Source organism: Stenella coeruleoalba, assembly GCF_951394435.1.
Source record: "Stenella coeruleoalba genome assembly, chromosome: 8".
NCBI lineage: Eukaryota > Metazoa > Chordata > Mammalia > Artiodactyla > Delphinidae > Stenella > Stenella coeruleoalba.
In genome coordinates, this window is record NC_137154.1 from 10,937,430 (window position 1) to 10,964,765 (window position 27,336).

Here is a 27,336-nt window from a genome sequence, read left to right on the forward strand (position 1 = left end):
CCCGGAACCAATCATCTCCAATCACCGCTCCGTCTCTCCGCCGACTTGTGAGTGGCATCCATTCCAACCAATAAAAAATGAAAGTGAGGCTGTGGAGCCTACACTCCTCCCCTTTCTCCTCAACTCTTTCTGCAAATGGTAGAAAAGGTTGAGCAGCTGATACGAACCACCAATCCGTAAGGGCGGAAGAGGGGCGAGGAGAAAAGTGATGGGAGGGGGTGACGTGGCGGTGACGGAGGCATAAACTAAAATGAGTGGCAGAAATACTAGCCAATCGACAATCACACTGGCTGGGTAGACTGCATTCTCGAGTCCTCCCTGAGCGCTGGAGACTTCGGGAAAGCACCAATGAGCTTTTCATGAGTCTGATTGGCCTTCACCTGCACCAATCAACGGCGTGCCTGGCGGAAGCGTCCCACCACGGGCTCTCACTGGGCGCTGGTGGAATGACAGGCCCAAGAGAAATGCCAATGTCCGAGGGGTCTTCCGCAAGTGACACTCAGCGTCACCAATCGACTTCCTCCTTCCCGGCGGCAGAGCCCTCCTCCCCGCGGCCGGCCTGGCTGGGCGGGGACGCTGCGCGGCGGCGGCTGATGCGCTAGCCGAGTGGGGCCCTCCGGGCGGCGACGGCGGCTCTCGTAGGCGGTTCCGGTCCTGTATCTCCGGGCGGCGGCGGCTCATGGCGGCGACGGAGCTGAGAGGAGTAGTGGGCCCGGGCCCGGCAGCCATTGCGGCCCCGGGCGGCGGCGGCGGCGGCGCCGGTCCCCCCATGGTGGGAGGAGGCGGCGCCGGTGGCCGCGGAGACTCGGGGCCGAGCTCTGGGATCGCCCCGGGCACGGTGGCCGCGGTGGCTGCGGGCGGCCCGGGCCCCGGGGCCGGGGGAGTGGCGGCGGCGGGCTCGGCTCCTGCGCCGCCGGCGGGGGGCTCGGGCGCTGGGGGTTCGGGCTCGGCTCGCGAGGGCTGGCTTTTCAAATGGACCAATTATATCAAAGGCTACCAGCGGCGGTGGTTCGTGCTGAGCAACGGGCTCCTGAGCTACTACAGGTAACTGCTTCCGGGGCGCCGTCCCCCACTGCAGCCCACAGCCCCTGTGCCAGTTACCCTCTCCAGCCCGCGCAGCAGCCAAGGTCGCCCCAGGCCCCTTTTCCTCACTTGCGCTCTTTGACAGCCCGCGACACGAGTCCACCATCACGAAAGTGAACGCCCCAGGACTTACCGCTCCACCTGGGTGATCCACCCTTAGTGCCATACCTTCCCCTCGGTCCCTGGCCCTTCCATTTGTTCGGAGAGCATCTACTCTTCCATTGTGTTTCCAACAGCGCATCGGTGCAGTGATTAATTCTGCAAGGAAGGCGCTGTTGTAGGTGTTTAAGGGACACGTATGGGAGGGCAAAGTCCAGGCACCGCTCGCAAGGAACTTACTGTAAAAAGTCCCAAGGCTTAGCTCTCTGTGCCTAGTCTCCAGAATTAAAGGTTATTAGCAGCCCTTGATGTACCCGCCTTTGCTCTCTCCACATTCAAGCACAAGGACACCACGCGTAGGGTGGCCTCGGTATCTGTCCCCTCTCTTTATCTCTCCAAGATTTGCCTAGGCTTTCGCCTTCTGGACAGACCAGAATGGAGAAGGGCACTCCAGTGTTTCTTTCTGCCTGCCCCACGTCCTCCTGTGGGAATCATTAAGTGTTCCATCCAGTATTTCTGGGATCTCTCTGGTCAGTGAGGTTTAAGTTTCATTAAGAGAAGAGTCCGTGTCTTTTGTATGACTACTTCTGTTCAAAAATGCTTGTTTTGGGATGTTCAATATATTTTTACGGTGACCCACAATCTTCTCACAACATAACATGCTTTTGGCTACTCATGTTACTATAGATAGAGAGGTTAGGACACTGGATTTGGAGACAGGACATAAACATTTCCTGAGTGCTGGACAGTTTGGATGGGTGTTTAACATACGGTATTCTTTGACTCCCCAAAACAATCTGGAAGTTAGGAGATATTCCCATCTTTCCAATGAGGAAACGGAGACTTAGCTTGGGCAACTTTCCCAAGGTCTTGAGTCAGGATTTGAAACTAATTCTTTTCACACCAACACAACCTAAAACCCAGGTTAGTGTTACATGGATCAGTCAGATATAGAGATAACTACTTATCCATAGCTAGTACATTTATAGATCATGATACTATGTATATTTTATACAAAATGTATAGAAGTTCCCTGTAAGGGAGATTTTGCTTAATATAATGGCATTTCTAAGTGAAATCTTTTTATAAAGACCATTCTATTTGGGCCCCAAAACAGTGTTGTTAAGAACGGCTCACTCTATATTTCTTTTCCTCTGCCAGTAGTCACTTTGCCACCAGGAGGGTTTGGGTGAACGAATCTCTTTTCCACCAACTCCATTGTATTGGCTCTTAAAGAATTTTGAGAGGAAATTGAAGATGGGAGTTGGATTGATGGAGAATGAACAGTTTCTAAAAAAAAAAAAAAATGATGGGGGTTGGAGGTTGTTGAAGTAGGAACACAGGCTTATCTGGTCTCTAACAGTGGAAAATACCTTAGCACATCCTCACTGCTTAAGCCACATTAATTGTGAACACTTGTGTATTACATTTCTTTTTTTTTTTTTACCATCTTTATTGGAGTATAATTGCTTTACAATGTTGTGTTAGTTTCTGCTGTATAACAAAGTGAATCAGCTATACGTATACATATATCCCCATATCCCCTCCCTCTTGCATCTCCCTCCCACCCCTCTAGGTGGTCACAAAGCACCGAGCTGATCTCCCTGTGCTGTGCAGCTGCTTCCCACTAGCTATCTGTTTTACATTTGGTGGTCTATATATGTCAGTGCTACTTTCTCACTTCGTCCCAGCTTACCCTTCCCCCTCCCTGTGTCAAGTCCATTCTCTATGTCTGCGTCTTTATTCCTGTCCTCCCCCTAAGTTCATCAGAACAATTTTTTTTTAGATTCCATGCATATGTGTTGGCACAGGGTATTTGTTTTTCTCTTTCTTACTTCACTCTGTATGACAGTCTCTAGGTCCATCCATCTCACTACAAATAACTCAATTTCATTTATTTTTATAGCTAATGATTCCATTGTATATATGTGCCACATCTTCTTTATCCATTTATCTGTCAATGGACACTTAGGTTGCTTCCACGTCCTGGCTGTTGTAAATAGTGCTGCAGTGAACATTGTGGTACATGACTCTTTTTGAGTTATGGTTTTCTCAGGGTATATGCCCAGTAGTGGGATTGCTGGGTCGTATGGTAGTTCTATTTTTAGTTTTTTAAGGAACCACCATACTGTTCTCCATGGTGGCTATATCAATTTACATTCCCCCCAACAGTGCAAGAGGGTTCCCTTTTCTCCACACCCTCTCCAGCATTTATTGTTTGTAGATTTTTTGACGATGGTCATTCTGACTGCTCTGAGGTGATACCTCATTGTGGTTTTTTTGTTTTTGTTTTTGTTTTTGCGGTATGCGGGCTTCTCACTGTTGTGGCCTCTCCTGTTGCGGAGCACAGGCTCTGGACGCGCAGGCTCAGCGGCCATGGCTCACGGGCCCAGCCGCTCCGCGGCGTGTGGGATCTTCCTGGAACAGGGCACGAACCCATGTCCCCTGCATCGGCAGGCGGACTCTCAACCACTGCACCACCAGGGAAGCCCCCTCATTGTGGTTTTGATATGCATTTCTCTAATGATTAGTGATGTTGAGCATCCTTTCATGTGTTTGTTGGCCATCTGTATGTCTTCTTTGGAGAAATGTCTGTTTAGGTCTTCCGCCCATTTTTGGATTGCGTTGTTTGTTTTTTTGATATTGAGCTACATGAGCTGCTTGTATATTTTGGAGATTAATCCTTTGTCAGTTGCTTCGTTTGCAAATATTTTCTCCCATTCTGAGGGTTGTTTTTTCGCCTTGTTTATGGTTTCCTTTGCTGTGCAAAAGCTTTTAAGTTGCATTAGGTCCCATTTGTTTATTTTTGTTTTTATTTCCATTTCTCTAGGAGGTGGGTCAAAAAGGATCTTGTTGTGATGTATGTCCTACAGTGTTCTGCCAATGTTTTCCTGTGAGAGTTTTATAGTGTCTGGCCTTACATTTAGGTCTTTAATCCATTTTGAGTTTATTTTTGTGTATGGTGTTAGGGAGTGTTCTAATTTCATTCTTTTACATGTAGCTGTCCAGTTTTCCCAGCACCACTTATTGAAGAGGTTGTCCTTTCTCCATTGTATATTCTTGCCTCCTTTATCAAAGATAAGGTGACCATATGTGTGTGGATTTACCTCTGGGCTTTCTATGCTGTTCCATTGATCTGTATTTCTGTTTTTGTGCCAGTACCATACTGTCTTTATCACTGTAGCTCCATAGTATAGTCTGAAGTCAGGGTGCCTGATTCCTCCAGCTCTGTTTTTCTTTCTCAGGATTGCTTTGGCTTATGTATATCATTTGCATTATTATATTCAGAGTTGATTTTCATTTTAACCCTTTCTAATTACTGATCCAGGACTATCAGTTTAAGGTTAAATCACAAATCTAAAATTTTAGTCTGCTCCAGAGTTTTTCCCCTACTCAGGTTCATGTTTTCCTGTTACACTGGCCATCATTCTAATGTTCACTTGATTCATGTCCTAACTTGGCTCGTAAGTCACTGTTAACACTGATTCCCCATTTTCAAAAGTTGTGTATCAGCTGAGGGCCTTAATGTGTGGTCATCTTTCCTCATCCAAGTTCCTAATCAAATCTGCTTTCTAGCCCAGTTGAGTCTTTGATCAGTACCAGTCTTGATCAGTATTGATCTTGGTTGGACAGTAATAACCTATATGTTGCTATCTTTTAAGTACTTGTAACCCCTTTTCACTTCTCTCTTACAGTAGCTAGTGGTACCTGTCTGACTACAGCTAAAACTACTTGCAAAACATATCAAACCACATATTGGGAAATATACCACGGGCCTGTCCTTGCCAGCTAAGATGGTTCCACCCACACACCAACCAAGCAACAGGATCCAAAGTTATCAAATCTACGCACTACCCTCAGAATCACATTGAAGTACTTCCTATCAACGAATTGGTAGTTTATTCTTTCGAACATGTTCTTTGGGTCCCCATCTCTGTATTTAGCCAACTCGTCTTTCCTCCTGCTTTTCTTGCCTCCAAAACCAATCGTATCTTGTATATGCCTTTTACAAAATACTGTTTTCTTTTTAGCTGAGTACTTCCTAGACCCATGCTCTGATGAACTGTCCTAATAGGCTTTGGCAAGCCTTCTTTTTACCTATCCCGTTCTTCCTCACAAAGTTACACAGATCTCCGGTTACTTAAAACCATATGTAGAACCCCAGCTCTCCTAGACACATCATGACAAGCTCATAGTATTAGTTTTCCTGGCTAGCCTCTAGAGACTGAGTTACTATTTCGGCTGGCCTTTTCAGGGAAGACCTTACTAACCAGAAAATACCACCTAATACTGAGGTGCCTAAAGAACTTATCTTGCACTCTGAAAAGCATGTCTTTCTCGCCTCTGCACTCACCATTTATAAGCATAGGTGTACCTGCTTGAACCCAAGGGCTCCGAAGTTAAGCCCGCCCTACTTCCAGAGTTCTTTGGTATTTTAAAAACTGCTACAGACATTATGTGATTTGAGAAACTTCTTTAGTTCATGAAGATGACCCAAGCAGAAGAGATTCCTAGGAAGTGGCTTGTGGAATATACCAACACGTTGTGAGGAGTGTGGTAGACGGTCCAAGCAACACCTTTGGGGTAGAAAGCAAGGGTGAGCTGGCCTGTCAGCTGCGGGTCTGTAATTCAGCCTGCATTATTCATAATGTAACTGAAGCTTGGGGGCAGGGGAGGGGAGGTAAGAATAGAAAAACCAGGGATTCACGTTACAGTGTGGCAGGTGCGGCGGGCGCGATGGAAGATGGCCTGGTTTATTGAGGACCCGTACCCCCCTCCCCCCGCCCCGGCCATCCCATACTGCTCATTTGTGCATCTGAGGAAGAAAAACCAGTTTCATGGGACAAACCGAACGATAGCAAATCTGTCTTCCTAAACACAGCACACAGACTTTCTCAAAGCCACCAAATCTTAGTTTCCAGAGATGGAGTGTGTGTCGTCTCTGGCATGCAGGAATTCTGGACGTGCCAGGTATGTTTGGCCGCTTGGCACTCGTGAAAGAGAAACGGCTCTGCTTTGCACTGTGGCAGTTGGCAAAGGACTTTGACCTCTTTATGTTCCAAGTTGGTCAGGGAAAAACTGCAGTCTCAACATGCAGGTCCCTGGGCATAATCAGCGGGTGGGGGCGATGAGCACAGTTTGCCCTGTACTCTCAGTTGTGCTAGCAGCTTGATCTTTTACGCCAGGTCTCTTGTAGCTTGTTGTCACCACCAGTGCTGTAAAGTTCAAAAGTTAGTCTATTAATAGAACTGTCAGTCAGTAGAAATGGGGAAAATTTTTATACCCAGTCCTCTGAGAACAGATTTGCTGAATCTCTCCTAGCTATTAATAGGATGGCTTAGGAGTTCCCACCAATAGAGGTCAGTGGACCTTAGGAAAGAATATATTCCAGAAAGATTATACCACCTGGTGATTCTTTAATGATTATTCTTTCTTTACTCCCACAGAAAGCTAGTTATTCCTATTTCATATCATTTGAGCTGTAGTCAGTATTTAATACTCTAAACGTCTAAGGGTGCCTTACACTTCTGCAAGATAGTTGTTAAGAGTAGTATGAGAATTTCATTTGGGCTGAGTTATAGTTGGGGGAATGGGTTGTTCAATACATGTAAAATGGAGCTATTCTTTCTCTTAGAGAATAAGATTATTTTACAGAATTTTGTTGCATGAGTTTATAAAGCACTATTTCATAATTATATCTTGCTAAGTAAAAGGTAATTCCTGACTGCAAAAGGGCATGAGGGAACTTTCTGGGGTGATGGAAATGTTCTACATCTTGATTGTGGAGGTGGTAGCACAATTGTATATATTTGTCAAAACTCACTAAATTGTACTCGTAAAATCGTTGGGTTAATACCGTATGTAGTTATCCGTCAGTGAAGCCTGTTCTTTAAAAGCTAAGGGTGAGAGGGACAGCAGAGCAATAAAATCTTATAGGCTCTGAAAGGAAATCCCTACTGATTGTTTTTTGAATTTTAGGGAGCCATTTGAGGGAAATATTGGAACTTGCTAGTTCCTAAGACTGCTGTATTTTCGAAAGGCTTAGAGTTATGAAATGGAATGTGATGGAGGATAAACCAACTTTCTACTTAGCTTGTCTTTGGCTCGTTATTGCAGGTCAAAGGCAGAAATGAGACATACCTGCCGTGGTACCATCAACCTCGCCACAGCCAACATCACAGTGGAGGACTCCTGCAACTTCATCATTTCCAATGGGGGTGCTCAGACCTACCATCTGAAGGCGAGCTCAGAAGTAGAGCGGCAGCGCTGGGTCACCGCCCTAGAACTGGCCAAGGCCAAGGCTGTGAAGATGCTGGCAGAATCAGGTGGGGAGCAAAGAATATTGTGTCTGGGGAACATTCTGTTTGCCCCTCTTATGCACGAATCTTATTTTGTCCCTCATTGTCATTGTCATTTAATTAGCAGCTATCTCCTGGACATCTCAGGCTTCTGCTCACCAGGCAGAATTTCTCCTGGAGTGCTGGTTTTCAGCTGGGGGCAATTCTGCCCCAAAGGGGACATTTGGCGAAGGCTGAGCATTGGTGGTGCTAATGGCCTCTAGGGAGTAGAGGCCAGAGGTGCTGCTGAACCTCCTGCCGATGCACAGGGCAGCCCCACAGCAGAGGTAGCTGGCCCAAAATGTCAGAGTTGTTCAGATTGGGAAGCTGTCTTAGGAGCATATGTTATCCTTTTGGCTCTTAATGCCAACTGACTACCTTAAATTTTGAGAAATAATTATTTTATTGATAGATCAGTCAGGATTATTACAACTCACACTTTGGATCTGTCCTTACTTTTTTCTTTTCTCCTGACATCTTCTTACTTAACTCTTTTCTGGTTGAGTTGAAACCAGCAGTCTTCGTAGATGGCCAGAAACATTGTACGTGAAACCCCCTGGCAGTGGGCAAAGAGACACCTGATGGGTGGTGCTGCTCTTATATCAGTCTGGGCAGAGGAGTGCCCAGCCCTTTGTTCAACCCAGCTTGGTGCCTGGGCTGGTGGCCAGAGCTGTTTCATGCTTGAGGCGCATTAAAAAAATAATAATTATATGTGATATTTTCTGTGAAAAATCTTTATTTTGCTACCATAGTCTCACTAAAAAGAACAATCTAATTATGTTTTGATTTTTCTTAAAGGAAAATGGTAGGATTTCCCTGCAGATGTTGATAGTTTAGTCGTTCTGAGCTTGTTCACTTAGAGCTGACCAAGATGCTCACCTGCTAACTTCTGTTCATCTCTTGTGTTTCTTATCCCTTGTTCTTTCCCATGCTGTGTTTAATATCTCTTAAGCAATGAAAGGAAAGTTTGCTGCTTTGTAAATTTCCGGGTAACAGGTTATATTTTGACTCTGGCCCTGCCTGTTTGCCTAACAGATAGGGCAGGTCCTTCCTTGTTTCTTTTGTTTTGATTTTAGTGCTGATTTTAGCTCCCCCAAAGGAAGTGACATTGCTGGAAAAGAACTTTGCAGCTACAAAGTGTTAAGGACAAAACTGATAGCAAGAGGCACAACACAGCTCTCTGCTTGACTTATTATTTGAAAGTCATTTAACAGAAGACCTTGCACAGCTTTCAGTGCAGGGGTGGCTTTAGTGTCAGATGAGCTCATCCTGAAGTTCCTGAGTTCTCCTTTAGAAAAGATACGTTAATGAGTCTTTTGATGATGTGGACATGGTTTACAGAGAGCATCTAGACTGCAGTTCTCAACCCATGTCATACAGGCCCACTGATCACCCAACAGATGATAGTGGATTTGCACTAATAATCAGTGTGACTGGATTGGGACCCTCAAGCTAGGGTTAAAAGGCTCAATAATTCATTCCCAGCCCCAAGAGCCATATAGCTTCTCCATCCTGTCCTCTGGGTCACTGGTTCGCAAACCTCAGTGTGCATCAGAGTTACCCGGACAGCTTATTCGAAATACAGATTTCTGGACCTTGCCTCACACCAGCCAAATCAAGGTTTTTCTGGGGGTGGGGCCAGAGACTGCACCTGTAAGAAGAACCCCAGGGTTGGGACATGAGGGGATGGAGGAGGGTGGTCAAAAAGTACAGGCTTCCAGGGACTTCTCTGGTGGCGCAGTGGTTAAGAATCCGCCTGCCAATGAAGGGGACACGGGTTCAATCCCTGTTCCGGGAAGATCCCACATGCTGCGGAGCAACTAAGCCTGTACTCCACAACTACCGAGCCCACGTGCTGCAACTACTGAAGCCTGTGCGCCTAGCGCCTGTGCTCTGCAACAAGGGAAGCCACCGCAACGAGAAGCCCACGCACCGCAACGAAGAGTAGCCCCCGCTCGCTGCAACTAGAGAAAGCCCACTCACAGCAACGAAGACCCAACACCGCCAGAAAAAAAAAAAACATTAAAAAAAACAGATTAAAAAAGAAAGGTACAAGCTTCCAGTTATAAGATAAATAAGTCCTGGGGATGAAAATACAACATGACGACTGTAGTTAACACTGCCGTTCGGTGTATTTGAAAGTTATTAAGAGAGTAGATCCTAAAAGTCTCATCACAAGGGGAAAAAAACCTTTTTGTATCTATATGAGATGATGGAGGTTAACTTATTTTAACCATTTCACAATATATGTAAGGTGTATATGCTGTACACCTTAAACTTGTAGCAGTGCTATATGTCAATTACATGTCAATAAAACTAGAAGGAAAAAAAGTGTGAGCAGAAAAATTGCTTATTGTTGTCTGTCCCAGGAAAAAAAAAGTAGTAGTACCCCAGCTGTTTGTGACACAGGTGGGCTGTGGACCACCTGTAGGCAAATCGTCTGGCAATGGTGAGCTCTCAGTCGGTCAGAACGCACAGCCTGAGGAGTGTCAGTTTGGTTGTGGGCAGAGTGGGTAGGGTTCCGACTCTCAGCCCTGGGCGCGGAGTCCTATCACTCACCTTTCCGCCCGTACAGATGAGTCAGGAGATGAAGAGTCCGTCTCACAAACCGACAAGACCGAGCTGCAGAACACCCTGCGGACCCTGTCCAGCAAAGTGGAGGACCTGAGCACATGCAACGACCTGATCGCCAAGCACGGCACGGCACTGCAGCGCTCGCTCAGCGAGCTGGAGTCCCTGCGGCTGCCGGCCGAGAGCAACGAGAAGATCAAACAGGTCAACGAGCGGGCCACGCTCTTCAGGATAACGTCCAACGCCATGATCAACGTAAGCGCGCACATGTCTGCCTTGCTTTTTGCTTCTTTCCCTCTTTGAAATGTAATTCTTCCCAAATGCTGGAAAATTGTAGTTGGTAAAGCATAGGACGTTAGGTCCTGCTTAATCGTTCAAGGGATTTGAGTTACATTTTTTTTGTTGCATGAAATGGAACAGGGTGCACAGATGGAATGACATTCCCGCTCTGCTTGAATGGTCAGGAGGACACTGCTCCAGCCCTGCGTCTGCCCCCAGCAGGGCATCTGATGGTGATGTTAGTTGAGTCCCTTCACCTCTCTGGGTTGTGGTTCTATCTATCTACCTATCTATCTATCTATCTATCTATCTATCTATTTTTCTCTAACTTTATCTATTGGAACTAAAAGGTCTTCATGGGCCCTTTCCACTTCCATGTTCTTTGAGATTTTGGTTGGAGTCTGACCCCTACTTTGCTAACGCACCCTGGCCTACAGTGTGGTAAGTCCCCGGGGGCTGGATTAAGTACTAGTGAGAACCTGTAATCCTGGTTAGTCCCATCTTGAGTCTTGGATTTGAGGGGTAATTCTGGGTGATAAGACAAAATATTCAACGTTGGGTACTTTTCTTTTCAAAAGAAGGGGCCAGTGCTTCTGCCTCCTTATGACTAGCTCGGGTGCTGTCGTTGCTTTAGGGAATACTTGGGCTGCTTGGGTGCAGGGCTCCAGGTAAACCCAACGTGCCACTGACGTTGGTGACGTGTGTCCGATACTGGGTGATAGGTATGGAATGAGTGCACAGTTTAAACAGCGCCCTTTTTCCTCTGCTGGCGACTGATCCTCACCCGGCAGGTTCGTCAGCTTCCGCATAGGAACACGAGAGGATGCTTCATACGGCACGTGAGAACACTGCTCTTTGAGAAGGGGCTTGTGCAGGTGGTGGTTTTGTTTTTGTTGTTTTCCTATCTAATTAAATGGGATGAACTTACTTCACTAGGGTCAGATTTTTCCTTGTTTGAGGAGTGATAATAAGGCATCTGCTTAGAATTAGTTGTGTTCACGTGGCTCTTAGAGATCGAAGGTCTTTTCCTATGACCAAGGGAAAATTTGTTTTTTTGCATTTAAAACCCCTTTGTTTCTTAATAGAAAGTTGTAGTAACTTTTACTTTCGTGTCATTTTCTGAAGCGTTGAGCACTCTCTTCAGTGCTCTGACTCCCACGAAGTAGAGGAGAGAAATTATTTTGTCCCCTTAAGGACTGCAGGCAGATCAGTGTCTCCCAGCACCATTCTGCAGACCAGCACTGGCGCTTGTGTTTCTGATGTTGGGTCGTGTGCTCTCTTTCCAAACTCTCGTACTTCTTGGTGCCTGTGTGCCTGTTTTTCTGGTCCTCCTGTGATCAGGAAAACCTCATAAATCATACAGGTCATTTAATCAGTAGTAAATAAATATACTTTTGAAATAGAACAGCTCAGGACACAACCATCTGTTAACCTTTTATCCGTGTCAGGTGAACACCCTGCTCCATGACAATTTTTTTCCTACTCTGATAGGAAAAATTTGCTAAATAAAACACCTCTTGATTTAAAAATGTCTCATAAAACTAGAACTTTATTTTGGACTTTTCTCTTGAAAATATGCTTATCTTCGTTCCTGGCGACAGTTCTTTTTCCCTGAGTTCTAGGTATCCAGAGTTTGTGTCAGTTCTCATTCTGTTCTCCCTGGGTGCACTGTCTCTGCCCCTTTTATAGCCAGTTACTGCAGGAAATGCATTTTTTAGCCCTGTGTTATTTCCTTTGTACCTTTTAGGGGATGATGGCAAGGCCTTAAAACTGACACGCTAGCACATCACATCTCTAAACAGGCAGTGTTATAGCAAAGGAAGAATGCACTCATTTCACGCAGTTGCTTGCTTGCTTAGGATATAGCTTTTCTTATTATCAGAGTGAGGCTAAGCAGGGGAGCGCATTTGACACTGTTAGCGTAAGCATTTGCTAATGCAGTGAACACCTATTGAGCACCTTCTGTGTTCTAGGCACTGTGCTGGGGATATAAAACTAATGTGGCTGTGGTCCCTGCCCTCAGGGAGATTACTGTCCAGTGAGGGGCCAGAGAAGTGAACAGATCCTTATGGAGTGTGCTGCGTGCCAGGAGACATGTGAGCACAGGCTGCTGTGCTGTAGCGCCGTGGATTGTCTAGCTCAGACCAGGAGCACCTGAGAAGGTAGCCCCCCAGATAAATTCTGAAAGACCCGAGAGAGTCTTCTTATGAAAAAAAGGCAACAAAGAGTTTGGGGTCCTGAAGTCTAACTGCCCCAGTTCCCCTCTCTGTGACCTGGGGCACCCTAGTCCCTCGGTGGCCCCAGTTCCTTTTCTGTAAATGGTGATGATCCTGGTAGCTGCTCTCAGGGTGTGGAGCGGCTTTTATTAGATAGTGGCTGTCGAGTGTTCAGTAAAGTGCCTGGCATATAATCTTCTCTCGCTAACTTTGAATTGTGACCCCTGTTCTTCAAAGGAAGTGAGGGAAGAGAGTTGATCCAGGTGTGGTGTGTGTGGATCCCTCCCTCTCTCCCAAAGTCTAGGAACCACTTGCCGTTGACTGTTACCCAAGCAAGGAAGTAGCTAGAGATAAGGCTGAAGAGGAGCTAAGTATGGGGGGTGGGGGGCTGTGTGCAGATCCTACTAATGGGCTTGGTAGTAGTGGATTAGAAGAGGATAAGACCGATTTTGATGCAGGCTTAACTCTTAATAGATAACACCTTATTGAATGATTACTGTGAGCCTGGTCTAAGTGCTTACATGTTAAGCAACAACTTTTGAGATAGCTACTGTTGTCATTCTTTGTTTACAGATGAGGAAGATGAGTAACTTGCTAAAAATTCCGTAGTTAGATAGTAGGATGGAGCTGTGACGATTCCAGAGTATGTCCTCTATACTGCTTCTGAGTGTGGAGGAACAAAAGAAATGTACAGAGTCCAGAAATATTGAAGAAAAATCAGTAGGATTTGATCATTGGATGTGGGGAGGGAAGAAAACTAAGAATCAAGGATCCCTCTTAGTTTTCTGGCTGGGGCAGGTGGAAGGGCCCTGGAACTGTTCTTGGGATGGAGATGCAGAGTCAGAAAGGGAACATGGTGAGTTCATATGGGACCCACTGATTCTGAGATTACTCTGAGCCATTGAGTAGGCAATTGGATAGTCTGGTCTGCAGCTCCCTGAGCGCAGAGCTGGAATTACTGATTTAGTAGGCATCAGCCCATAGGCAAAGGTTGAAACCATGGCAGTAGATGTTCTATTTACCTATTAGTTTCTCTTTAACAGGGTATAGACTTTTAAGCTTACATTGCTCCCTTCCTTTATTTATTAAGCAAACTGTATCAGGCTCCCACTATGTACAGAGCAGCTCAGTTAGGAGCTGGAGATAAGTATGTGAATAAGCTGTAAACGGTGTCTTCAGGTGGCTCACAGTCCATCTGGAGAGAAAGTCACGATCCTGCTGTGGATGGTGTGAAATAGAAATATGTGCAAAGTGCTGTGGAAAGTAGAGGAGAGATGGGTTTGGGGGGGGGGGGTCACAGAAGAGGTAACATTTGCCATAGATCTTAAAGAATGGAGAGGACTTGGCCAAGCAGAGAAAGGGGATAGGAAGGTATTCTATGCCAAGCAAATAGCACGTGGTCCGATGGGCAGGCCTGAAAGAAATCTGCATGTCTGAGAAAGGGTGAGCAGTTCAGGGTGCCTCCATGGCAGGGTGCAGGGGTGGGCCCAGCTGCCTGGACAGGAGGACACAAGGGCCATTTATGTCCATGACCAGTAGTTAGGATTTGGTCCTAATGTCGATGGGGAGCCAGTGAAGGGACTAATATGGTCAGATTTGTGTTTTGTCTCTAGATCTCTTCTTCGCTTCATCAGGTAGGCTTCTAATTTTTAAGATCAGTTGTTATCTTAGTGACCAAAATAAAAACCAATTAAATTTCCCCATATTTGGTTTAATTCACTGCAGACTCTCTGTTCTCAGTGTCTGAATTCCTCAGCTTTAGGTGACTTGAGTTTAGTTGAGAATGTATTGAAAGCAATACATGCTTATCCCATGCTTTTCCTCACCTTTTAGTCCATAGGTTTCTTCTTTGGAGCAGTTCACATAGCTGCCCTTTGTGATGTTGCACAAATACTTTGTCTAGGTTTGTTGCTCACTTGGTATTTGTTGTTTGGTCCTCATGACCAGGAAAATATGAAAGAACTATGACAACCACATTCAATATTTTTTTCTGGAGTTGACCTTGATTGTGTCATGGAGCTGGCTGTCCCTGATACTGTGGAATAACAGGGAAGGCCTTTCATTTTAATTTGCTAGTTCAGGTTCCCAGAATAAGGTTACTTACTGGGCTTACAGAGGCCTGAGGGGAATCTCTGACTAGCTGAGCTGAGGTGACCTATATCGACTCTTTCTCCATACAGGCCTGCAGAGATTTCCTTGTGTTAGCCCAGACCCACAGTAAAAAGTGGCAGAAGTCGCTGCAGTACGAAAGGGACCAGCGTATCCGCCTGGAAGAGACCCTGGAGCAGCTGGCGAAGCAGCACAATCACCTGGAGAGAGCCTTCCGAGGAGCCACGGTGCTGCCGGCAAACGCTCCCGGCGGCGCTGCTTCTGGCAAAGGTGAGCTGCTGGCTTGGCTCTTGGACGGCCTGTCTGATCCCAGCCACATGCTTTTCTGCAGCTGATAGAGAGAGCTGCAGATTCTCCAGAATCAGCGACTCATGTGAGATGGAATTCGAGCCCTTTATTCTTCTGACTTCCCCATTGCTTTCTACCATTTGTTACTAGGTTTGTGGTTAATATTTGAAAGCTCCAGCTGTGCCAGGTTTTGATAAATGCAGCCCAAGGAAACAAATGCGGCTTCCTCCCTGCAGGTCAGTGCTGCTCCGGCAAAGGAGACGTGAGTGATGAGGATGACGAGAATGAGTTCTTTGATGCTCCTGAGATCATCACCATGCCTGAAAATTTGGGCCACAAGTAAGTCATTCTTGATTCCCACCCCCCGCAAAATGAGCATATCTGGCCATGGAAAGGTTAGAAATGTTTCAGTGGAAGTGTCATAGTTGTTTACTAAGATATGGACTCTTTTCCTTACGTAAGTGGAAGACTGTCAGCTTTTTTACATGAACAAGTTCTCCAGAGATGTCTATTCCTACGTACTGCTTTCTAAGTGTCGTCGTTTGATCACTCATCAATAAGTTTGTGCCGTGTCCTTAGCATTCTGCTTTGTAAAGACATGGTGAGGACCAAACTCTAGTTCTGATCTTTATGCTAATTCTCATACGCTTCCCATCTGTGTAGACGTACTGGCAGCAACATCAGTGGAGCCAGCAGTGACATCAGCCTTGATGAACAGGTAACTCCTATTTGGGAATTACCAAGACTGGGGGACTTAGGTGTCATTCCCAAGGATTTGCTTATAAAGTACTAAGAGAAACAGAAAGTACTGGTTTTTTTTTTTTTTTTAGCATGGGGGAAGGGAAGCTTATAAATAGTGGGTTTTCTGTTCTTTGTGAGTGATTGAATGGCTTTGTTTTTGCGCTTAGTACAAGCATCAGCTGGAAGAGACCAAGAAGGAAAAGAGAACGAGGATACCATACAAGCCAAACTATAGCCTCAATTTGTGGAGCATCATGAAGAACTGCATCGGAAAAGAACTCTCCAAGATCCCCATGCCGGTGAGGGTCTCGCACAACCAGGCTCTGCCTGGAAGGCCTCTCAGGCCCCGGCCAGAGGAGTGCGGCCGGGACAGCCTCCACCCACTCCTGTGGCAGTTTGTGGCACGGTCCTTGTTACCCTTACAGTCATAAACGATCCCTTAAAACTAGCTGCTTTAATTTTCGCTAGGGATCTGGTATGTTTCCAGATCACCTAGAGTCAGATGCATTTGTTCAGTAACAGTTATTTATGAGCAAATTCCTATGCCAGATGTGCTGAGGACCTGCAAAGATAAAATTCAGCATCGTTTCTGTTTTCAAGAAGCATGTAGTTCGAGAGACAGACATGAAAACATGTAGAAAACATTCATTTCTATGATGGGAAGTACTGTGCATACAAAGGTTTGGGGAGACCAAAGCAAAACCAATTCATTCCAACCAGGAAGCTGTGGACCATCTCCCTGGTGAAGGAGGTGTTTGGACTGACCTCCCTGCCTCCTGTCATGCCCTCCTCCAGTCTGTCCACACTGTTTTCAAAAGGGATCTTTTCAATATTGCAAATGTAGTCATGTCATTCCTTAGCTTAAAGTCCTTTACTAGCTCCTACTGCTTTGAGAGTAGTCCCGGTCCCTTAGTGGGCTTGATACTTCCTCCCCAAGGACAAGGCTCCGCCCATACACGTGCCCAGTGTTCTGGTCTTTGGGAGTTACCTTCAGGGACTCACCGGCATCTTTTTTCTTTTCCCCTCAGGGCATTTGCACACACTGCTCTTTCTGCCCAAACTTTCATCAGCTTCCCACCCACCTATGCCACTTTTCTTTTGTCCTGGCTGATACCCTTTTTTTCAGGATTCGACTGTGGTGTCGTCTCTTTCAGCAGACCTTCACCCGTGCATCTGGTCAGGGTGAGCCGTCTCTTCCCTGTGTTCCAACAAGTGCCACTGTTTATTTCTGGACAGTGGGTTTAACTTGCTGGTTCACTCCCCAAGAGTTTAATGACTGCCTAGCTGCCTGGGGTTGTATCAGTGTATCAGGTATAGGTTCAGTTTAAAGAATCCAAAATATGTTGGTTTAGACCAGGGGGCAGCAAACTGTGGCCCTGGGGCCACATCTGGCTGCCATCTGTACAGCCTACAAGCTAAGCATAGTTTTTATGTTTTTAAATGGTTGAAAAATATCAAAAGGAGGATAATATTTTGTGATGTGAAAATTATATACAATTTACATGTCAGTGTCCGTGAGGTTTATTGGAACACAGTAAATGCTCATTCGTTCACAGATTGCCTGTGGCTGCTTTCATCCTAGAACAGCAGTGCTGAGTAGGTGTGACAGAGGCCGTATGGCACTGGAAGCCTAAATGTTTACTATATAACCTTTCACAGAAAAAGCTGGCCAACAAATATTAGCTTAACTCATTATCACGTTAAAGTCCAGAAGTAGGTGGTCCAGGGCTGGTACGATACTCCACACTGTCGTGACCAGGCTCCTTTCTGTCCTGTTGTTCTGCTGCCTGTGGCCTCAATTCCCAGGTGTTAAGTGGCTGCCCCAACTCGGGCCGTCAGGATCGCATTCCAGTCAGCGGGAAGAGGGAAAGAGGAGAAGGGCATGTCCTGCCTTTTAAGGGTGCTTCTTGGAAATATCATGAACCATTTTGCCTTCAATCTCTTTGGCCAGAACTTAGTTATATGGCCTCAGCTAGCTGGAGAGGAGACTAGAAATGAAGACTTCTGTTCTTGGTGGCATGACCTAGTTAAAAATTGGGGATTCAACTACTTGCAGAAGAAGGGAAGAATGGAGAGTGGGGCATGGCTGCAGGCTCTGCCCATAGCCGGTTGCACGGCATACAGACAGCATTCTCCCAGCCTCTTGGGGCTGATGGACCAGTGAGTGGTTTCTTTCTCTCCATAGACTGTTCTTCACGGGCAGAGACTGGTCTTTATATCCTTGATGCTTAGCCAGTGCCTGGCACATACATATCATTCAGCAAATGTTAAAGTAATTAGTTAACTGAGTCTTGGAAAAAAAATAGATTTGTATGTAAGTGCATAGGATTTCTGTTAGAAAAATGTTGACCTCCAGACAGGAAATGGCCATGAGTAAGCACACTGGAGAAGCATAAAATAAGTGGTTGACTAGGGGCCTGAAAAGAAGCCCCGCTTCTTTGCCTAGTGCCTTGAAGGAAGTGGTGGAGAGGTGGGCTGGAAATTGCAGCCTCAGAAATGCAGTTCCTGCTTAGAGATAGGTTCTGAGTCCAGGTGACCTCTCTGTCCTACTTTACCATTATTTCCTTGTTGACATCGTTACAAGGAATGTGCAGTCCGGTACCTGTTGGCCTGTGGATCTGGTCCTCACCCTTGCCCTGCTCTGTGCTGTGTCACAGGAAAGCTGATCCCTCTGGGCTGTGTTTCTCAGGCTTCCATGCCTGCTGACTCTGGCTGGGCTCCACCAGTGCAAGGCACCAGAAGGAGTTTGGAGCGGGAGGATGGGAGAAGTCCCAGGGCACTCCCCGCCCCGGCTACATTCTCTTGGGCAATGCTCTGGCAGCAGCTGTGTGGCTCTAGTTTCCACTGCAGGCCCCCCTGAGGCTTTAGCTTCTGTGCACGCCTCTGGCCTCTGCGCTGCGGTAATAACCACCGCTGCTCTTTGTTCCTCCTGCCTGTCAGCAGTTACGGCTTCCTGCCGCTGCTAATCTCCAGGCTGTCATGTTATGCTGCCCAGCTCTCCATCAGCCATATAACTAACGCCCTGCTTCTTTCCACTGTAAATTCTCAGATTTGTTTGTTTCCCTGTTAGCCCTCTGAGGGATAAAATGACCAGTATAAAAAGCTTGGCCCTTTCAGAGAAACTGTGGTTCCTGGAACGGCTGTTGGGGGGCAGGGCTGTGTGTGTGTGATAAGCGGTGATGGGCTAAGTAAGGATATACTGATTCTAGGCCCGGGTGGTTCTCATCTGTCCTGTAGCCACCAGCGGAGCACATCGCCTGTCTCATTTTCCTCGAAATGTATGGAAATGTTACTGCATGTTGCCTGCAGTTCTGCCACGGAGAGATTTTGTTGGCATAGTTAATAAGTACCGTCTTTTAAAAAGACACTTGAGGATTTGAGTTCTGTCCAGCCGTTTACCCTCGGTGTGCATTTTTCTTACCATAGTGCTTTTCTCTGTGCGGACAGCATGGCTTTGGAGTGTGGTACAGTGTTTTTAGCTGAGGCAGGGTAGATCCTCCTTCCCCCTTGGGAAATTTTCACAGAGAAATGCTTAGTATATTTCTCAGAAAAAGCAGGCTCTAGTAATTTTTTTATGTATAAATGCATAGAAACAAATATGAAACTATTAATAGTGGTTATCTTTGGGTGATGGTATTTCAAGTAGATGTTTTCCTTTATACTTTGTTTCCAAAGTTTGTTATAGTGGAAATTACAAGATGTTTCGTAATTGGGAGGGCAGTAAGCATTAAGGTAGTATGTGACTCCGAGATTGGGGGGTAGAAGGTTGGATTAAAATGCAGAAAAATAAAAAGAGGTAGGACTGTAGGAAAGAAAAGTGTTGTTTTTGTTTGTTTTATTAACTGAAATTTTGCTTTAGGTCAGCTCCATTCAATACAAAGGACATTTTTTTCTTCCTTCCTCTCTTCTTCAGACTCAACTCAGGCTAGTGATATTCAGGCTTCTTTAGCTGTATTGCTGGTTAAATAAGCTTTGTGGACTAGCCTGGGAACCTAACCTCTTTTTATAGTAAGTTTTTAAAGTAGTAAAGTCATCATAAGTTCCAGACAGTCAACTTAGAAGCTCATTCTTTGGGGGATGAGGGGACAATGTCTCTTTTGTTCACTTCTCTATACCTGCTGAGTTGTATAGGGTCTGGCACACGTGAGGGCTCAATAAATATCTGTGGCACGAATGGACATCTTCTGCCCGACAGAGGTGCGCAGACACACACTTGCTTCATCCTGTGGCTGAGTGCCCTAAGCTGGCTCTAAAACTTGAAAGGTAGAAGCACTCAGAGCCCTCTCTTAGCCCCCATCATGAATACTCCAGCTGCAGAAGCACAACTGTCCAGCCTCAGAGAAGAAAGCAGAATCCTTGCCTGATGTAGCACTGAACTGAGACTCAGCAATGGTCTAGTCTGGGAGTGGAAGCTAACTACTGTAATGTTTTTTCCACTAGTCAGGACACGACTGCACTTAGAATTTACTACCCTTTCTTTCCTCCCTCAAAAATGTTAAATACCTAACTTCTTCTCTGCGTATACTTGTGCTGAAGTCCATTTCTCCTTTTATTCATTCATTCAGTACCTATTTGATGACAGTTTCTCATGGGCCAGGCATCAGTGGCTCTTGGATATGCAGTGGTAAGCAGAAGAGGCATGGTTCCCATCTCAGAGTGCTTCCAGTTAGTGAAATAAATGAAAATGGAATTTCCACCACTCATTGACATGAACAGTTGGCCGAGGAGAATGGGCTGCTTTCAGGCTAGATCTTGGAGTTGCTCTACTGAGCAAAGGCCTCTTCTTTTCCCAGTGATTTGTTTTATCATCTTGACATCTTGATATGTGTCTCCCTCCGACTGCAAAAAGAAAAAAAAAGAAAGGAAGAAATTGTCTCATTTGGATGTGCGGACAGAGTTTTTATATCTGCTCTTTTCCTGACAGGTAAACTTTAATGAGCCCTTATCCATGCTTCAGCGCCTTACTGAAGATCTGGAATACCACGAGCTGTTAGACCGAGCTGCAAAGTGTGAGAACTCTCTAGAACAGCTCTGTTATGTTGCAGCTTTCACCGTGTCCTCCTACTCCACTACTGTCTTCCGTACCAGCAAGCCGTTCAACCCACTCCTTGGGGAGACCTTTGAGCTAGACCGATTAGAGGAGAATGGGTACCGATCCCTCTGTGAGCAGGTAAAGGAGCCTCAGGACTGTGACACGTCTCCTTTTTGAAGAAAGGGATGATTTCTTTGGTTGATACCCCTGGGTGTTAACGTTTGCAGAAATTCCAGACCCCGTCATCCCAAACTGCCTTCTTTTCCTTCAGGACTTCAACACTGGAGGCCCTGGTATTCATCTACTGCTATGGGTGTAAAAATGTCAAGTGTGAATTTGGGGTGTTTATCACCAGTTAATAGGCAGTATCTTTTTTTCTCCTTTCTTCCTTTTAATTTGAACCACTGATTTCTTCAAGGTGAGTCATCATCCCCCTGCGGCTGCACACCACGCTGAGTCCAAAAATGGCTGGACGTTGCGTCAGGAAATCAAAATCACCAGCAAGTTCCGAGGCAAATACCTCTCCATTATGCCGCTTGGTAAGGCCACCATCTTTGTAAGCATTTGTGCTCCAGGAAGGAAAGCTTTTCTGGCAGGATGGAGGCGGTTACTGGTTCAGTAGTCAGGAACCTGGAGGTCTGATTCAGGCACTGAACAGTACGAGCTAGCTTTGTGCAGGTCATTTAACTTCTCAGCTGCTGGGTGGGTTGGGGTGTGTGTGAGACTCTTTAAGGACCCATCTGGTCATAAGTTCTTTGTCTTCTTAGCTATATTTAATGCATCTTTAAGTACTATTTTAGAATACACATTTTAGCATGCATTTAAAAAATTCTTTTAGTTGGTGTTGTTTACCCCATTATCCTAGCAATCAGCTTCTCTCTATAGATCAGAACTCCTGTGACTGCAAAAGGTTAGGGTTCCTGGGTAGCCCCTCCTCCTCTCCTTTCTCCCCTCACTCTTCCTCCACCGGAGGGGTTAGGTGTCATTTATGTGACAGCTGAACTCCAGGTAAAATGAAACTTTATTTTAAAAGATCTTATTGGATTACAAGTTAATTTTGCACCAAGATCAGAAAGGTCAGGCCTGGGAATAGGAATCCTAGTATGCAGTGTTTGTGTGTCTGTACTTTAGGGGAAATGAGATTATTCAGAAAGGGTAGTAGATTCTTGATGCTCTTTTGAACTAGAGCCAGCCACATTTGGCCACGTGTGTACTGAAGAGTGAACGTTGGTCTGCAGAAAAAGAAACACAAAGCAGGTAGAGAGAAAGCAAGTGGCTCCCTAGAGACAGCGCTGGTAGCAACTGCCTGAGCTCTCGATGGCTTTCCATTTCCTGGTTCTAGTCTTTCATGTGGCAGAGCTGCAGTGCTGGGTTATTGCCGTACAGTCTTCTGCTTTAATAAATCCCCCTTTCTCTCAGAAACAAGGTAGCAGGTACAGTGCAAACTAGAAATTAGCCAGAAAAAAATCCAGGGATGTTCGTAACATATTAAAAGACAAGAAACTGAAATGTTAACTCTGTTGCCTCATGGTTAATATGCAAGAGGCCCTTAGATGAAAAGGAGACTAAGTGATTTTGGTCTTGATCTTTACTGAGAACCTTTGAACAGGTTCTAATTGCTTAACTGTCTTTGAAGCTGATAGCTTCCGAAGTGTGTTAGGTTAAGAGTAGTAAACACCTGAGATGTTCACACCTAATCTGCAGAACTAGGGTGTCAGTAGTCGTATTGCAGTATAACTTTCATCCATGCAGAAGGGTTTCAGAGGCCCCCTGAGGATTGCTAAAGGGATGGGTTATATGTATTTAATTCTAAGGAAGTTTATATACATTTTAAAAACGGCAGTAAACCTAAATTACCAGCGATGTGCTGTGCATTTTCTCTGTAATTTGACTAATCTAGAATTCTTTGAGGGGTAAATAACTATAGGAACATGATATAAGTGGTAGATCTAATTTTTTAGAGTTAAAAAAACCTTTGATAGGATTTCATTCTTTGGTTGTTTAAGGATTCATCAGGATATATTATCTTAAGTCACCCCATCTATTAGATACTGAGTATACCTACCACGTACTAGGTATGGTTCTAAGGTGCTCGGGAAATGCAAGTGAACAAAACAAAGATCCCAGCCTTTGTAGGGAGATTGAACAAGAATTGACATCGTGGGACTTCCCAGGTGGTGCGGTGGTTAAGAAATCCACCTGCTAATGCAGGGGACATGGGTTCGATCCATTTTCAGTGGTGTTCAGCTCTCAGAGGGTAAATTATTAAGCCAAGAGATGCCATTGAAGAAAGACAGATGGACGGGGTGTGAGTGAGTAGGCAGGTGGATGGGTTTTTGAGGTGGTGGAAGGTAGTCTGAGTCTTCCAGTAAAATTGACTGAAAAGGTTAGAATTCTTGCAGTCTGGAAAAAAGAATGCTTCTAGGAAATATGATTGAAGTTTGCAAAATTATGAAGACTGCGGTAGAGGGTAAATATGAGTTTGCTCATCCACTCATTTTGGAATTGGGTGGTAGCTTCAAGTTTAAAGAGATACATTTACATAGAGGATTATTTTATAGTTTGGAGTTCTCTAACCCAAGAAGAATCACAATTTGATATTATGAATGAAACAACCACTCAGCCTGTTGATCTCTGTGTCAATGACACTGCTGGGCTCCATGCACCTTGAATCTGCCCCAGCAGCACTTTAGTCAGAAAGTCCTCCTTATATATTTTATCCATTTTTCCAATTTCTGCTTTTTGATTAGAGTGATTAATCCATTTATATTTATTATAATTACTGATTAGTTAGGATTCACATCTGCCATTTTGGTATTTTGTTTCTGTACATCTTATGTCCTTTTTGTTCCTCCTCTACTCTGCCATTCGTTCCTTCTTTTGTGTTAAATAGATATTTTTCTGGTTTACCATTTTAATTTCCTTGTTATTTCTTTTACTATATTTTTTAAAGGTATTTTTATGGTTATCCTGGGTATTAAAATTAACACCTTCTAATAATCTAGTTCAGATTAATACCAGGTGAATTTCAACAGGATATAAAGACTTTGCACTTACATGGATCTATTACCTTTTCCCTCCTTTGTGCTTTTATTTTCATGCAAACTATTTTTCTACGTTATAATTCCATCAACATTGTTTTATAACTCTTGCTTTATGTAGTTGTCTTTTACATCATATAGGAGAAAAAAGTTATAAGCAAAAAATAGATGTATGCTTGTGTCTTTTATGTAGTTTAATTGCTGTTACCTTTACTGGTCTCTTAATTTCTTAAGGTAGATTTAAGTTACTGCCTAGTATCCTTTCATTTCAGCCTGAAGGACTTCCTTTAGCATTTCTTGAAGAGCAGATCGGGTAGCCAGGAATTCTTTCAGTTTTTGTTTTGCTGGGAATGTCTTAGTTCTCCTTGTTTATGAAGGATAATTTTGCTGGACATAGAACTCTGGGTTTGATGGTCTTTTTCTTTCGGCATTTTGAACGCGTCATCCGACTGCCTTCTGGCCTTCGTGGTTTCTGAGGATCACTTGTGTGTGACGCATCACTTCTCTCTTCCTGCTTTCCGGATCCTCTGTTTGTCTGTGTCTTTCTAGTCTGATTACGGTCGGTTTCAGTGTGGTGCTCTTTGAGTTGATCCACTTGGCATTCACTGGACTTCTCGGAAGTGGAGCTTAGTGCTTTTCGTCAAATCTGGGGAATTTGGGGCCATTATTTCTTCAAGTGCTCCAACTGTTATCACCACCTGTGGCAGCTGTTGTGTTAAATAATTGCCCCGGATTGTTGATAATTGCCCCAGGAAGAAGGCTGAGGTGAGCGGTGCAGAATCAGATCAAATAAAGATAAGCCCAGTGAGTGGGAGTTTACTGGGAGCCACCAGATAGGTCAGAGAACGACAGTACTTTGGAGCTGGGCTTTGGGAGCTTCCTGTTCTACTCCCTCCAGTGTTTGCTAGACTGCTTGCTGGTTTTCACGGCTACCATGACTGTGAGGCTACCAGTTTTCAAGGCTACTGCTGAGCTGGGGAGAGAAGGATAGGAATGGGGCAAGTTAAAACGCCACAAAGCTCATTTTGCTTACTGAGAGTCAGCCATTTTTCTTGAGTAAATGTTTCTTGGAGTATTGTAAGCCTTTGGTTAATTTCCAGAGTTATGAAAAAGTTGATTCTGATCACTTTTGTTAGTGTGTTCTTGTTGATTTTACTGGGGAGCTGATACATGGAAGTTCTTACTCTACCATTCTGCAAGTGGCTGTCTTCCCCTTTATACACTTTAAATGGCTCAGGTTTGGGATCTTTAACTTATTGTCAAGTTTTCAACGAAGGTCGTCACAGGGTGTTCTTTATTTTTCCACCATCCCAGTGAACTGGAAGGGACACTGCAGAACAACAGGTACATCATCAGGGTGGGATATAGGGTTATGGTATTGGACTGTACACATGTTCTGCTCTTATTTTGAACTTCAGCTCTAGCTGTCACTAGCTCTGTGACCTTGGGAAAATTATTTGACCTCTCTAAGCTCAGAGTCTTCATTTGGTAAAATGAGGATGTGGTAGGTTGAATAATGCCCCCCTGCCCCCAAATATATCCACATCCTAAGCTCTGGAACCTATGAATTTATCACTTTACACAGTGAAAGGAACTTTGGACATGTGGTTAAGGATCTGGAGATGGGGAGATAATCCTGGATTATTCTGTGGGCCTAATGTAATCAACAAGGGTATTTATAAGAGGGAGACCGGAGGTTCAGAGTCAGTGACAACAGAAGCAAGAGGTTTGAGTGATGCTAGGAAGGGTCCACAAACCAAAGAATGCAGGTGGCTTGTAGTAACTGGAAAAAGCAAGAAAATGGATTTTCCCCTTGAGCCTTCAGAAGGAACACACACCTGCTGACACCTTGATTTTAGACTTCTGACTTCTAGAACTGTAAGAGAATAAGTTGTGTTATTTTTTAAAATTTATTTATTATTTGTTTGTTTCGGGCTGCATTGGGACCACATTGCTGCGTGCAGGCTTTCTGTAGTTGCGGCGAGCGGGGGCTACTCGTCATTGCAGTGCGAGGGCTTCTCATTGTGGTGGCTTCTCTTGCTGGGGAGCACGGGCTCTAGGCACACAGGGTTCAGTACTTGTGGCATGCGGGCTCAGTAGTTGTGGCTCACGGGCTCTAGAGCGCAGGCTCAGTAGTTGTGGCACACGGCCTTAGTTGCGCCACGGCGTGTGGGATCTTCCTGGACCAGGGCTCGAACCTGTGTCCCCTGCATTGGCAGGCGGATTCTTAACCACTGCGCCACCAGGGAAGTCCCAAGTTGTGTTATTTTAAGCCACAAAGTTTGTCATAGCTGGTTTCAGCAGCAGTAGGATACAAATGTAGCCTGCAGCTAAGGTATCAACAAATATTTGAGTGCCCACTATATGCTGTTAACTATTTCTAGTTGGGTACATAATGGTGAACAAAAGCTCCTTTGCCCTCATTTAGCTTGCATTCTTAAGTAGACACAAAAGTAAATAAAACAAGTACTTTGATTTTATATAGTGGTGGTTCAGTGAAGAAAATAGAGTAAGCAGAGATGGGGTGAATGATGGAGGAAGGAGAGTGTTGTGTGTTCCCTTGTAGCAGAGTCAGGAACTTCTCTGAAAAGGTTACATTTGAGCAGAGACCTGAGAACAAAAAGAAACAAAACCAAAAGATGACTGGCAGAGAGAACCCCAAAGATAAGGGCCCTGGGGATGGAGCAAGCATAGCACGCATGAGAAACAGCAAGGCCACAGCAGCTGGTTCAGAGTGAGGAGGGGGACGCGGTGGATGAGACCAGAGGGGGTAGGCGGGAGCCTGCTCTTGTAGCGTCTTGTACACCGTGAAAGGAGTTGAGTTTTATTCTAACTACAGTGGGGAGTAATGGGGAGATTTTATGGTGTGGAAAGTTGATATGACATGTTTTAAACAGATCATTTTGACTAGAGACTTGAAGGGGGGCCAGAGTGGAAGCCGGGAGGCCGAAAAGAGGTTCGGGCAAGAGCTGCTGGTGGCTTAGACTGCAGTGGTGAAGAACAAGCGATTTAGGCCATAGTTAGGCAGAGCAAATGTTTTTGAAGATGGCTGTGAAGAGTAAATGAGTGAGGAGAGCCTAGCCTAGCCTGTCTGGTACACAGCAGGTGTTCCCAGCAGAGTTGCCATTGCTACTGGCAGTGTCGTGGTCACCAGTGTTATCCTCATCAGCATGACTGCTGCTGCAGCCACCAGGGCTACTTTAACCTTTTTGTACAAGAAGGACACGCCTCAGCCACGCTTAGTGTTCGTTTCATTAGTGGTTACAGAGGGAGCTTAGAGTTATACCGTTACTGGAATTAACTGTATTATTTAATGTGTATATCTTCTGAAATTTTTGGATTATTTTGAATCTCCACTCACCTCTGTTGAAGCCACTGATTTTGGCTTGGTATTCATTTGAGATTATAGGAACAGGAGAAGACCTTACGTACTGAGTGCTATAAAGGGTACAAATCAGGACCAGCCCCATGGAGAGACACATAGCAGAGGGTGTGGGAGGATCCTGGACATGAGTTTCCATGCCCTCTCCCCATGAAAT

At 45.1% G+C, this 27,336-nt stretch overlaps 1 protein-coding gene across 2 annotated transcripts in view; it reads left to right on the top strand.

The window, feature by feature from the left end:
• Positions 1–335: 335 nt before the first annotated feature.
• Positions 336–27,336, top strand: part of OSBP (oxysterol binding protein) — a 33,957-nt gene continuing 6,956 nt past the window's right edge. For both annotated transcript variants that reach the window (XM_079930051.1, XM_079930052.1), the window contains exons 1-9: positions 336–1,044; positions 7,300–7,508; positions 10,096–10,346; positions 14,767–14,965; positions 15,220–15,322; positions 15,647–15,701; positions 15,892–16,023; positions 20,649–20,894; positions 21,175–21,295. In XM_079930051.1, the coding sequence (XP_079786177.1) occupies positions 680–1,044; positions 7,300–7,508; positions 10,096–10,346; positions 14,767–14,965; positions 15,220–15,322; positions 15,647–15,701; positions 15,892–16,023; positions 20,649–20,894; positions 21,175–21,295 (1,681 nt within the window). In that variant the 5' untranslated portion in view covers positions 336–679. The remainder of the gene's footprint in view (positions 1,045–7,299; positions 7,509–10,095; positions 10,347–14,766; positions 14,966–15,219; positions 15,323–15,646; positions 15,702–15,891; positions 16,024–20,648; positions 20,895–21,174; positions 21,296–27,336) is intronic.